Here is an 11,953-nt window from a genome sequence, read left to right on the forward strand (position 1 = left end):
AGAATTGGTTTGTGGTTTATATGCTAAGACTATGAACGATAATTAAACAAGGATGAATCAATATATTAGGGAATCTAGGGCATAGGTTCGCCAACAAATAATAATCCAAGACATTGAACAGTCACGATAAATAACAATGTAATTAATTAGACTAGCATGCTCTCTCAAATCGATACTAATCATAGACTTAGAATTAACGGGCTCTCGCTACGTATTAACTCTAATTCCACCTATTGACACAAGCCTAAACATCAAATTGCATCTCTCGAATCTTAATTTGATATTGCATAACTACCACAATTAAACCTGCGCAAATCTAATTGTATAGTGAAATAACCCAATCAATAGGAATCAATTACAATGCCAACAATCATAATCATTCAATCATCCCTTCATATTATTCATGGATCCCCAACCCTAGAAATTAAACTACTCAAGCATGTTGACAATAAACAAAACAATAATCATAATTGAAAGCATTATTAAAGCAAGAAAATGAATTGAAATAAGAAATAATACCTATTTGAAGAACAAAGGAAAGTGAAAGCTTGAATTTTTATTGAGAATTAAATTAAGTGTTTTTGCATAAACTAGAGAGAAAACTAGGCTAAGGAAAATAATACTAAGGTTCAATACTAGAAAATAAGATGCCCAACTAAAATAACTAAGCCTAGTATTTATAGTTTGCCCATAAACATAAGGAAAAACCGGAAGAAAACCGCGGAAAAGGGCCCTGGGTTGTCGTCGCCCGGTTGGGCAGCCTTCCGCCCGTCGGGCGACCAGCTCGTAACCCGCCCGTCGGGCGCAAGTCTGCCCGCCGGGCGGAGGGAGAAATTCTGGAAATCATCGGCACGCGCCCGGTCGGGAAGCTCCCGCCCGTCGGGCAGACGTTCGCCCGTCGGGCAGCCATTCGCCCGCCGGGCGCGCGTACAAACTGCACGATCCTCTATCTTTAAAATGCCGTATCTCCTTCGTTATTCGTCATAATTAGGCGAGTGGCCACTCGTTGGAAAGCTAATGAAGTCTAGAATCCAACCCAATTAGAATCACTTTATTTAGAGTTGTAGAACGTAAGTTATGATCAAAAGAGTAGACGAGTGTCGGTTTTCTAGTTCTTTCACTATCCGCTTTGCTCGAAAACTCTTCCAACTCAATGTGTGTGCTCTCGAAAGTACATAATCTCTTGTATTGATTAAAATGAGTAGAAAATGCACAAAAACATGCTAATTCCTACAATGATGAACCTGAAACTACAAACACATTACAAGGAGCACATTAGTACTAAAAATCGCTCCGAAGAGCTCATTTGAGATCAAAAAGTACTAAGGGACGGGGGTAAACACACTATAAAATATGAACATATCAAACTCCCCCAAGCTATATCTTTGCTTGTCCCTAAGCAAAGAAATCATCGATGAATACATAAATCAACTTCACCCCAAACACATCTTAAAACAATGGATACGATTCAAGGTAAAATCCAACAAGCATGCATCAATGTCAACCGATCAAATCTATTCGACCGCTAATCCACCTTAACAATCGTCACGCAAAGCGAACCACAAATGCACAATGGAATTCAAGACTAGTGCTCACATACTCGTCACTCATTTATGTGGCGGATAAAAGATGTACCCGTTCGCTCTCCTCCCAACATATAAGTGAACAATGCCCTCCCAAACTCACAACACTCGTGTGTCTAGAAAAACATACACTCAACCTAGTGGTCGACTCGGAATGTGTCATGTCATAACTTGCATTGATAAACAACTATTTTCACATAAGTACGACTCTATGCACAAAGGTCAGAAGGTCTTCAAAGCTTGTAATGTTAGGCTTAGGTAAGGGTGCGGTAAATTTGGGTAAAATGTGAGCTTAAAGCCTTGGCTTTGGGGAGCATAAATCCTAGCAAAACCATGATCAACCACAAATAATGACCACAACTCTCCCACTCAACACATGATAAAACAAAAAACAAGCCACACCATACTTTCTTGCCTTTTTTCACAATTATGACCAACCACTCATAAAGATATGGAATTACAATACTTGAGTGAAACAATACTTTGAAATTTTTCTGAGAGTAACGAATTTTTCTTTTCTTTTTTTTCAATCTCTCTTTTTTTTTTTCTTTTAGAAACCTTCACATTTTCTATTCTTCTCATCTCTTTCATTTTTCAACTCATTTTTTTTATCTTTTTCAAACAACAAACATGATAAGAAGAACTCCCTTTTTTCAATACTCACTATGCTCGAAAGTACCACACTACAACTCCCTCACCTCACTACTATTAGCTCCCCCAAGCTAGGCTTGGGACTAGTAACCAATGGGGCTTTCACGGGCTTGTAATATGGTTAGTCACCGAATAAAGGGCACAAGCAACAACATGGGTAGAAAAAGAAGGAACAAACGTATCTAATTTCATTTGAAGGCTACCTAAATAGAAAAATGCCTTCGTCCTCCTCAATGTGCATGTATATGAGTCATACAACATTACTAATAGTTGCAAACCAATACTCAAAATCAACGACACACCAGGAAACTATCACACATTCCTAACCAAGTCAACTAGCCAAGCACCAAGTTCACAAATAGTTGGTCAAAGTTGACTCATGCAAAGGCACCAAAATAGTCGAATATTAAATCATGGTCAACATATCAACAATGCTCGTCATCAAAAACCAAGAATCAAAACATTTCAATCAAGGGGCACAAGGAAGCATGATTTTGTATTCATCGGAACATATTTTTGTTTTTTTTTGTTTTTTTTTTCAAAAGCGATAAACTACTCTAGAAATCAATAACACATACCTCCCCCAAGCCAAACTCATCAATGTCCTCAGTTCTTGAATGAGTGGAGATAGAGGGTCTCAATCTTCATTGAACCCCTCCGGCTCCAACTCTTATGTGTCTCCCGCAAAGCGATTGGTTAGTAAATAACCAACCAACGAGCGTAGAAGCTTGTCATGCGCACTCGCACATCTTTCGTGCAACAAGACATGCACGATAATCAACAACAACATTTGCATAAAGTCCGAATGAGCTCTGCGCCAGTAAGGAGTAGGATGCCTAAAGGAAGAAGAACAAAAAGAAAAAACAATAATAAAAGAAGAATAAGAAAAGGAAGGAAAAGAGAAAGTAGGCATACTCTCCTTATGGAAGTTGTTTTTGCGGACTATTGATTCTTCAACCTCAATGATCAATGAAATAGCTCTCTCTGTGTTTTGGCATTCATGGTGGACATGCTCTTCACCATATAGAGCTCTCTGCAAAGCATCCACTTCTTCTTTGTAAGTACTGCAAGTACCTGCAAAAGATTCACAAAGAGGAACAGACTCTATTGGGTCATTGGGCTTTTGATTTTCGGGGGGAGGAGGAAGATCCTCAAGCAAAGGTTTTATGGGGAAAGACAAGGGGAGTGAGATGGTGTAAACGGGGCTAAGAATAACCCTTCTTGGACTCGGAATATGAGGGGTAGGGGTTGACACAACAACAAGGGTTTTATCAACTTCAACTTCCTCATGGACTTGCTCTATAACATATGGCTTTTCAGTTTCAACAAATCCTTCATCCATTGATCCAACAGTCACATCATCATCCTCCAACTCATCCTCAACCTCTGTTATAAGTTCCTCCCACTCTTGGTTGCCTATGGGTTCACTCAGTTGACCCCCATCCCCAACACAACTCGAATCATTATTTTCAATAATTTCTTGAACTTTTCTAAATCTCTCAAGAGTAGCCTTACTAGCTTTAATAATCTCATTAGTAGCCTCTTTAGATCTAGTACACTGAATCTCAATCTCGGAGTTTAATCTTCTTAATTCCTCTAAGAAGCTATCTCTGCTTTCTGATTCGGGTTGAACAGGATTGGGCAAGGGTTCACAATAATACACGGGAGAAGCAATAGTGGAATCATGAGGCAAAACATTGATATCCATGCAAGGGTTAGATAAGTCATTAGAATAGACATGATTATCATAAACATTAGAATGCACCTCATTATAACAAGCATTCAAGGGAGAGGGGGTAGAACCATGTAGATTATGCTCATAATTTGGATTAGCACATGTAACATGAATGGCCATTTCACGCTCATACAAATCCCTTGCAAACCACATATAGTAATCCCACATATCATCCAAAGACAAGGCTCGAAAATCACCATTAAATCTACTTTCTATCACATTCCTTGTATACTCATTTAAACCACCATAAGCAAAACCACAAGAATCCCAAAGATTAAGATTGTGGTAACCAATAAAATCATTAAGCCTATCAAAATACACCCAAAAAGGCTCATTTACGAATTGAGGGAAAGAATAATAATCCATTTATTTACAAAAAAAAAACAAAAAAACGAAAACAAAACAAAAAAAATAAAATAACAGAAAAAAATAAACTAAATAAACTAAATAAACTAAATAAAATAAAATATATACATGGTCTCAAAGAACTGGAAGTTCTCTGAGACTCAAGAAAATAATCTAGACCACAAAATTAATAGCAGAAAATAAAACCGTTTCCCCGGCAACGGCGCCAAAATTTGACAGGCTTAAGTCGTATCACCTAATCAAAAATAACCTAAGGTCCACTAGCTAGGTAGCAAGGGAAGTCAGGATCGAATCCACAGGGAAACAGGCGTTCTTTCTACTATCGATTAATTAATCTAGATTATTGTGAACAAGAATTGGTTTGTGGTTTATATGCTAAGACTATGAACGATAATTAAACAAGGATGAATCAATATATTAGGGAATCTAGGGCATAGGTTCACCAACAAATAATAATCCAAGACATTGAACAGTCACGATAATCAACAATGTAATTAATTAGACTAGCATGCTCTCTCAAATCGATACTAATCATAGACTTAGAATTAACGGGCTCTCGCTACGTATTAACTCTAATTCCACCTATTGACACAAGCCTAAACATCATATTGCATCTCTCGAATCTTAATTTGATATTGCATAACTACCACAATTAAACCTGCGCAAATCTAATTGTATAGTGAAATAACCCAATCAATAGGAATCAATTACAATGCCAACAATCATAATCATTCAATCATCCCTTCATATTATTCATGGATCCCCAACCCTAGAAATTAAACTACTCAAGCATGTTGACAATAAAAAAAACAATAATCATAATTGAAAGCATTATTAAAGCAAGAAAATGAATTGAAATAAGAAATAATACCTATTTGAAGAACAAAGGAAAGTGAAAGCTTGAATTTTATTGAGAATTAAATTAAGTGTTTTTGCATAAACTAGAGAGAAAACTAGGCTAAGGAAAATAATACTAAGGTTCAATACTAGAAAATAAGATGCCCAACTAAAATAACTAAGCCTAGTATTTATAGTTTGCCCATAAACATAAGGAAAAACCGGAAGAAAACCGCGGAAAAAGGGCCCTGGGTTGTCGTCGCCCGGTCGGGCAGCCTTCCGCCCGTCGGGCGACCAGCTCGTAACTCGCCCGTCGGGCGCAGGTCTTCCCGCCGGGCGGAGGGAGAAATTCTGGAAATCATCGGCACGCGCCCGGTCGGGAAGCTCCCGCCCGTCGGGCAGCCATTCGCCCGCCGGGCGCGCGTACAAACTGCACGATCCTCTATCTTTAAAACGCCATATCTCCTTCGTTTTTCGTTGGAATTAGGCGAATGACCACTCGTTGGAAAGCTATTGAAGTCTAGAATCCAACCCAATTGGAATCACTTCATTTGAAATTGTAGAACGTAAGTTATGATCAAAAGAGTAGACGAGTGTCGGTTTTCTAGTTCTTTCACTATCCGCTTTGCTCGAAAACTCTTCCAACTCAATGTGTGTGCTCTCGAAAGTACATAATCTCTTGTATTGATTAAAATGAGTAGAAAATGCACAAAAACATGCTAATTCCTACAATGATGAACCTAAAACTACAAACACACTACAAGGAGCACATTAGTACTAAAAATCGCTCCGAAGAGCTCATTTGAGATCAAAAAGTACTAAGGGACGGGGGTAAACACACTATAAAATATGAACATATCACATGATCTATTAATTTCTTAACATGGTTAAATTTTACAAATTTGCAAAGAATTAAAAGGGGTGATTAATTTTCGTAATTGTTAATTAATTGCAAATTGCGTTTATTTAATTATATGTACGCAGTTTTTCGGCAATTTCTTCGTTCCTCGGCCAAATAGAGTGATTTTTGTGTCAAATCCGCATGTAAAAGACATTCTAAAATTTTGACAAAATCACTATTTTTCGGCCGAACCCAGAATTCCCAAATTCGAAGCCTAACTATGACTTTTCGGAGGTTTCAGTTTTTCGAACGCAAAAGTTTGTAATTTTAAGATGTTAAATTGAATATTTGCGATTCTTGTTGTTAAACCTTGAATTTTTGATTGACCTACTGTATATGTTTAACAAATTTGAATGCCTAAGCTTGTTAATTATACAACCTAATTTGTAATTGTAATTAATTTGTTGAAATTCGAATAATTTAGAATTTGATTTGATTTTCATAATTAATTGACAACTTAATTAGGTATCCATGATTAAAAACCACCATAAAAATTGTTAATTTGTGATAAATTTTAAATTTTTATGACCTAGATTTGAATCCATGTTAATCGGAAATTAATTGATTAATAAATTTTCGATTTTTCGCCCTAAAATTATGAAATTAATATGATTTATTAATTTGTCGTTAATTTTAAATCAAAAATTTTAATTTTTTATGAAAATCGCTCATGAATGTTGCACGCACAAAGCAAATGACGCTACGTGTTACCCTTAAGGGGTGTTGTATAGTGCGGGCACGCGACGACGAGCAAGGGAGCTCGTCGCCCGTGCGGTACGAATGCAGCGAGCAACATAGCATGGTGAGCGCGCAAGGCAATGGTGCTGGCCGTGTGTGCTATACGATGGGCGAGGGCGAAGAGGCAAGCCACAAGCGACGAGCAAGACGCGTGTGGGCAGCGATAGTGTTGCGCCACAGCGCGCCTGGCTCGCCCAAGCAACGCAGCAGCATACGCGACACAGCACAAGGCTGCGCGCAGCGTGGCCAGCAAAGGTTGCGTGTGCGTGTGGCGTGTGGCTGCGTGTGGCGTGTGGTTGTGTGTGCCTGGTGCAACGATCGATCGTACGGGGCGCACAACCTCGTGGCTTGATGGGGCTTGGGCGCAAGCCCAAGTGCCTCGTCTTGCGACGATTGATACGTTTTGATTTTAATTTGAGATTTTCAGTTCGGAAATAATTTTAATTAACTTTAAAATTAATAATTTAAATTGTTTTCTCGGAATTTAATTTTGAATATTATAATTATTATAAATTTTAATTTATACTAATTATTTTACTAAAATTAAAACCTTGAATTTATTTAAATTCGTTTAATTCAACTGAAAAATAAATTAAATGGATTCGATTATAATTTTATATGAGCTTTAAATTTTAATTAAACTTGTATGTTTCCGGTTAGACTAGAAGTACATTTTTATGTTTAAAATTAGTAAAGCATATAAAGTTATTGGTTTAAGTGGGAGCATTTTTAGTCATAAACTCTTGATTAGGTCTACAATCCTTTAAGGTTAAAACAACTTGATTAGAATTAATAAGGACTGAATAATTGGTAGATTATTGGTGCCCTTGATTAATTGCTGCAAATATTTATGTGATGCATAAAAATGTGTTTTACTAACCAGCTATGTGGGTCATTCATGATAATGAATGGGTGAATGGTATATATTGTATATGTACTGTTTTGCAGGTTAATGAAAGTGACTAGTATGGCCCAAATAGGATAGAAAATATGGTCTGCGTACCATTAATTTGAATGTAATATTCACTAGTAGAAAAAACCCTTATTGCAGCGGGCTTTTAGACCCCTATTGCAGCGTACATCATATGCTGCAACTGGGGGGCCTGCAACAAGTCTGAACTTGTTGCAGCGTACAATGTTCGCTGCTAAAAGGGGTTTTTTGCAGCGTACATATGTATGTACGCTGCAACAAGTGCCAAAAAATTGGCAAAAATTTGGACTTGTTGCAGCGTACATATATATGTACGCTGCAAAAGACTCAACTTTTTGCAGCGTACATTTATTTGTACGCTGCAACAAGTCTGGAATTTTGCGAAATTTTTTTCCCTTGTTGCAGCGTACAATATATATGTACGCTGCAACAAAGCACATTTGGCGGGAAAATTCTAATTTTGTTTAGGGATACCTAGAGTGTCTTGCACCAAATATAGAAACATGTCAAAACAATAATAGAATAACGCAACCTGTATAACAAATATAAAAACAACAACTGGAGTTTTGTATACTATATATCCCAAAACCAAAGTGCACATATTACATTTAAATATATGTTCCAATTTCAACATAAACATACATTTTAATATAAAATTTATTTCTATAACAACTAAACCAACTCGATCAAGCGCGCTAAAGCCAATAATAAATACTTGCTGGTAAAAAACTTAGCCCATTGCTCACGAACCACATCAAATTCCTCGCATAAGGCGCAATCCTCGGAGTGTAGACCTTTACAAAAACAGAAATTTAAATTAAACATTAGATTAAATACAAATTAAATATCACATTTTAACATTCAAGAAACTAATGACAATGTCCTGATAGTCTAAAATGAGTCCTTAGGTTCTTTAGTTCAAAGTTGGGAGCGAAAATGTCATTTTAGCCTAAATATGACCTATAACGACCCAATGAGCCTATAGGTGCATAAATAGATTGGAACGAGTCTTAGATCGTTAAAATTATGCATATTAAACATGTAATAAGTTTTAAATGAGTCCTTAGGTTCTTTATTTTAAAGTTGAGAGCGAAAATGCCTTATTTTAGCCTAGATATGACCTATAACGATCAAACAAGCATTAAATGGGTATAAGTAGATTAGAATAAGTCCTAGAAACTCAAAACTAAGCTTATTAATCATATAATAATTTAAAAATGAGTCCTTAGGTTCTTAAGTTCAAAGTTGGGAGCGAAAATGTCATTTTAGCCTAAATATGACCTAAAACGACACAATGAGCCTTAAATGGGCATAAATGGATTGGAATGAGTCCTAGAAAGTTAAAACTAGAATATAAAACATTTAGTAGGTTTAAAATGAGTCCTTAGGTTCTTTAGTTCATAGTTGGGAGCGAAAATGTCATTTTAGCCTAAATATAACCTACAACGACCTAATGAGCCTTAAAGGTGCATAAATAGATTGGAACGAGTCTTATAAAGTTAAAATTATGCATATTAAACATGTATTAAGTTTAAAATGAGTGCTTAGGTTCTTTATTTTAAAGTTAGGAGCGAAAATGCCTCATTTTAGCCTAAATATGACCTATAACTATCAAACAAGCATTAAATGTGCATAAATAGATTAGAATAAGTCTTAGAAACTTAAAACTAAGCATATTAATCATATAATAAGTTTAAAATGAGTCATTTGGATCTTAAGTTCAAAGTTGGGAGTAAAAATGGCACTTTAGCCTAAATATGACCTATAACGACACAATGAGCCTTAAATATGCATAAATGGATTGGAATGAGTTCTAGAAAGTCAAAACTAAGCATATAAAACATTTAGTAAGTTTAAAATGAGTCCTTAGGTTCTTTAGTTCATAGTTTGGAGCGAAAATGTCATTTTAGCCTAAATATGTCCTATAACGACCAAACAAGCCTTAAATGTGTATAAGTAGTTAGAATAAGTCTTAGAAACTTAAAACTAAGCATATTAATCATGTAATAAGTTTAAAATGAGTCCTTAGGTTCTTTAGTTCAAAGTTAGGAGCGCAAATGCCTCATTTTGGCCTAAATATGACCTATAACGATAAAACAAACATTAAATGTGCATAAATAGATTAGAATAAGTCTTAGAAACTTAAAAATAAGCATATTTATCATATGATAAGTTTAAAATGAGTCATTAGGTTCTTAAGTTCAAAGTTGGGAGCGAAAATGTCATTTTAGCCTAAATATGACCTATAACGACACAATGAGCCTTAAATGTGCATAAATGGATTGGAATGAGTCCTAGAAAGTTAAAAATAAGCATATAAAACATTTAGTAAGTTTAAAATGAGTCCTTAGGTTCTTTGGTTCATAGTTGGGAGCGAAAATGTCATTTTAGCCTAAATATGTCCTATAACGACCAAACAAGCCTTAAATGTGTATAAGTAGTTAGAATAAGTCTTAGAAACTTAAAACTAAGCATATTAAACATGTAATAAGTTTAAAATAAGTCCTTAGGTTCTTTATTTTAAAGTTGAGAGCGAAAATGCCTTATTTTATCCTAAATATGACCTATAACGATAAAACAAGCATTAAATGTGCATAAATAGATTAGTATAAGTCTTAGAAACTTAAAACTAAGCATATTTATCATATAATAAGTTTAAAATGAGTTATTAGGTTCTTAAGTTCAAAGTTGGGAGCGAAAATGTCATTTTAGCCTGAGGTTGGATAATTTTAAACACATACTAATTCCAAAATATGCTAAACCAAATACACCCTTAATGATTTAATTTCCATTTGTCTACTTCATGTCTCTAAATAAACATCGATAAATTAGCACAGACATGAGTTTATTGAAAGAAAAAGGCAGAAGAGAATACTGCTGCTGTTAAAAGAATAAATCATGTTATTTATTTTACAACACAGTTTTGCATAATAATAATATCAAGGCACTGGGGAAATAGGATGTTTTTACCTGTGAGACAAAAAGTTTGGCTCTTCAGACAACAACATTTGTTTATTCTCATTACTCGAAAGCCATGATAATGGCTGACATTCTTGTATACCACCCATCATTAACGGCATATGCATCCCATTCTGGAACTGGATTATGAGCACTGGTTATATAATAATTCAATTTAAAAGAAAGTATGCCAGCAAGGAAAAGATTGATTCTCATCTAACGTGTATATGTACCTGGTTACTGCAGTCTAGAGACAGAAGTTGGTGTTTTCCGATATTATCCTGTTAGGTGAATACCAGGCATTAGTTACTAATGAATATCAGCAGTCGGGTTATAGGATTTGTTATGCCTAATCCAAGAAATTAGCAGTAAGTCAGTATCTTAAAACATATTTAGGTCCTTTCCTTTTTAACATTCTAATCATCTCTTTACCACCAGTAAGAAGGGAGTTCTGCAACTATTTTCTTGCACAGTGTCCATGTATACTAAGAATAGGATACCTTCAATCATAACTTCACTCCACCTTCCACCAACAATTAAAAATGTAAAGCAATTATAATGCTACCTTTGCCTTAGAGTTAGGTTACCACTTTACCAGTTTGGGATGCATTGTTGTTAAGTTAACATACCACTTTTGGACTTTGTTCTCTCTACTATATCCCTTAATTTGGAAGTTGGAACTCACACCCACCCTAATTTTCTCTCTCTACTTCTTCTCCCTCCTTATTCTCCATGCTCTAGAGAAATGTAAAATTAGCTCTAAGACAGAAGTAGTAGATTCAGAAATGATGAGGTAAAGTAACTCGACAACAAATTCAGGGGCAACATATTTATACCTTGTGTAAGAGAATCTGGTTAAGTGATTCCTTCAAGGAGTTTTCCATCTGCTGTAGATGCTCGACATTGTCTATCTTATCAGGATTACTCTAACAGCTGTCCAAAACAATTACCAATAAAAAGTTATTGACTTGAAACTAAGCTCAATGTACTCATAAATCATAATGCATTTGTTAACAGTAAGGCACCTATTGAAGGAAATAATGCCCTTGGTCCAAGTATGCATTCTATGTTAAGTCTAATAAATGCGGTTCAGTATTAATTAACAAGTTAATAATTCAGTGAGATCAAGTGAGCTGAATGCCTAGCTAGAGGCCGCTTCATTTCAAGTGGAATTAATGATATTAATCCACAGCTTACTCTTGACTGAACCCGTAGGGTCACACAAATAGTACGTAAACGGATCAAGTATTTAA

General features: G+C 35.6%; 1 protein-coding gene across 1 annotated transcript; it reads right to left on the reverse strand.

Annotated features, from left to right (window-relative positions):
* Window positions 1-8,408: 8,408 nt before the first annotated feature.
* LOC110780977 (agamous-like MADS-box protein AGL65) lies at window positions 8,409-11,647 on the reverse strand. Its single transcript, XM_056834650.1, has 4 exons — window positions 11,537-11,647; window positions 10,934-10,981; window positions 10,713-10,840; window positions 8,409-8,536 (listed from the first exon to the last, which is right to left on the reverse strand). Exons 1-4 carry the CDS (start codon window positions 11,582-11,584, stop codon window positions 8,497-8,499), a joined length of 264 nt encoding a protein of 87 aa, XP_056690628.1. The 5' UTR covers window positions 11,585-11,647; the 3' UTR covers window positions 8,409-8,496.
* Window positions 11,648-11,953: the final 306 nt, after the last annotated feature.

The sequence above is a fragment of the Spinacia oleracea genome, chromosome 1, assembly GCF_020520425.1.
Source record: "Spinacia oleracea cultivar Varoflay chromosome 1, BTI_SOV_V1, whole genome shotgun sequence".
NCBI lineage: Eukaryota > Viridiplantae > Streptophyta > Magnoliopsida > Caryophyllales > Amaranthaceae > Spinacia > Spinacia oleracea.

Coding starts and splice junctions, on each gene's coding strand:
- LOC110780977 (XM_056834650.1), bottom strand. CDS start 11,584: ATGGAAAACTCCTTGAAGGAATCACTTAACCAGATTCTCTTACACAAG. Junction 10,982..11,536: donor ACCAGATTCTCTTACACAAG/GTATAAATATGT, acceptor TTCACCTAACAG/GATAATATCGGAAAACACCA. Junction 8,537..10,712: donor CCAAACTTTTTGTCTCACAG/GTAAAAACATCC, acceptor GTTTTTGTAAAG/GTCTACACTCCGAGGATTGC.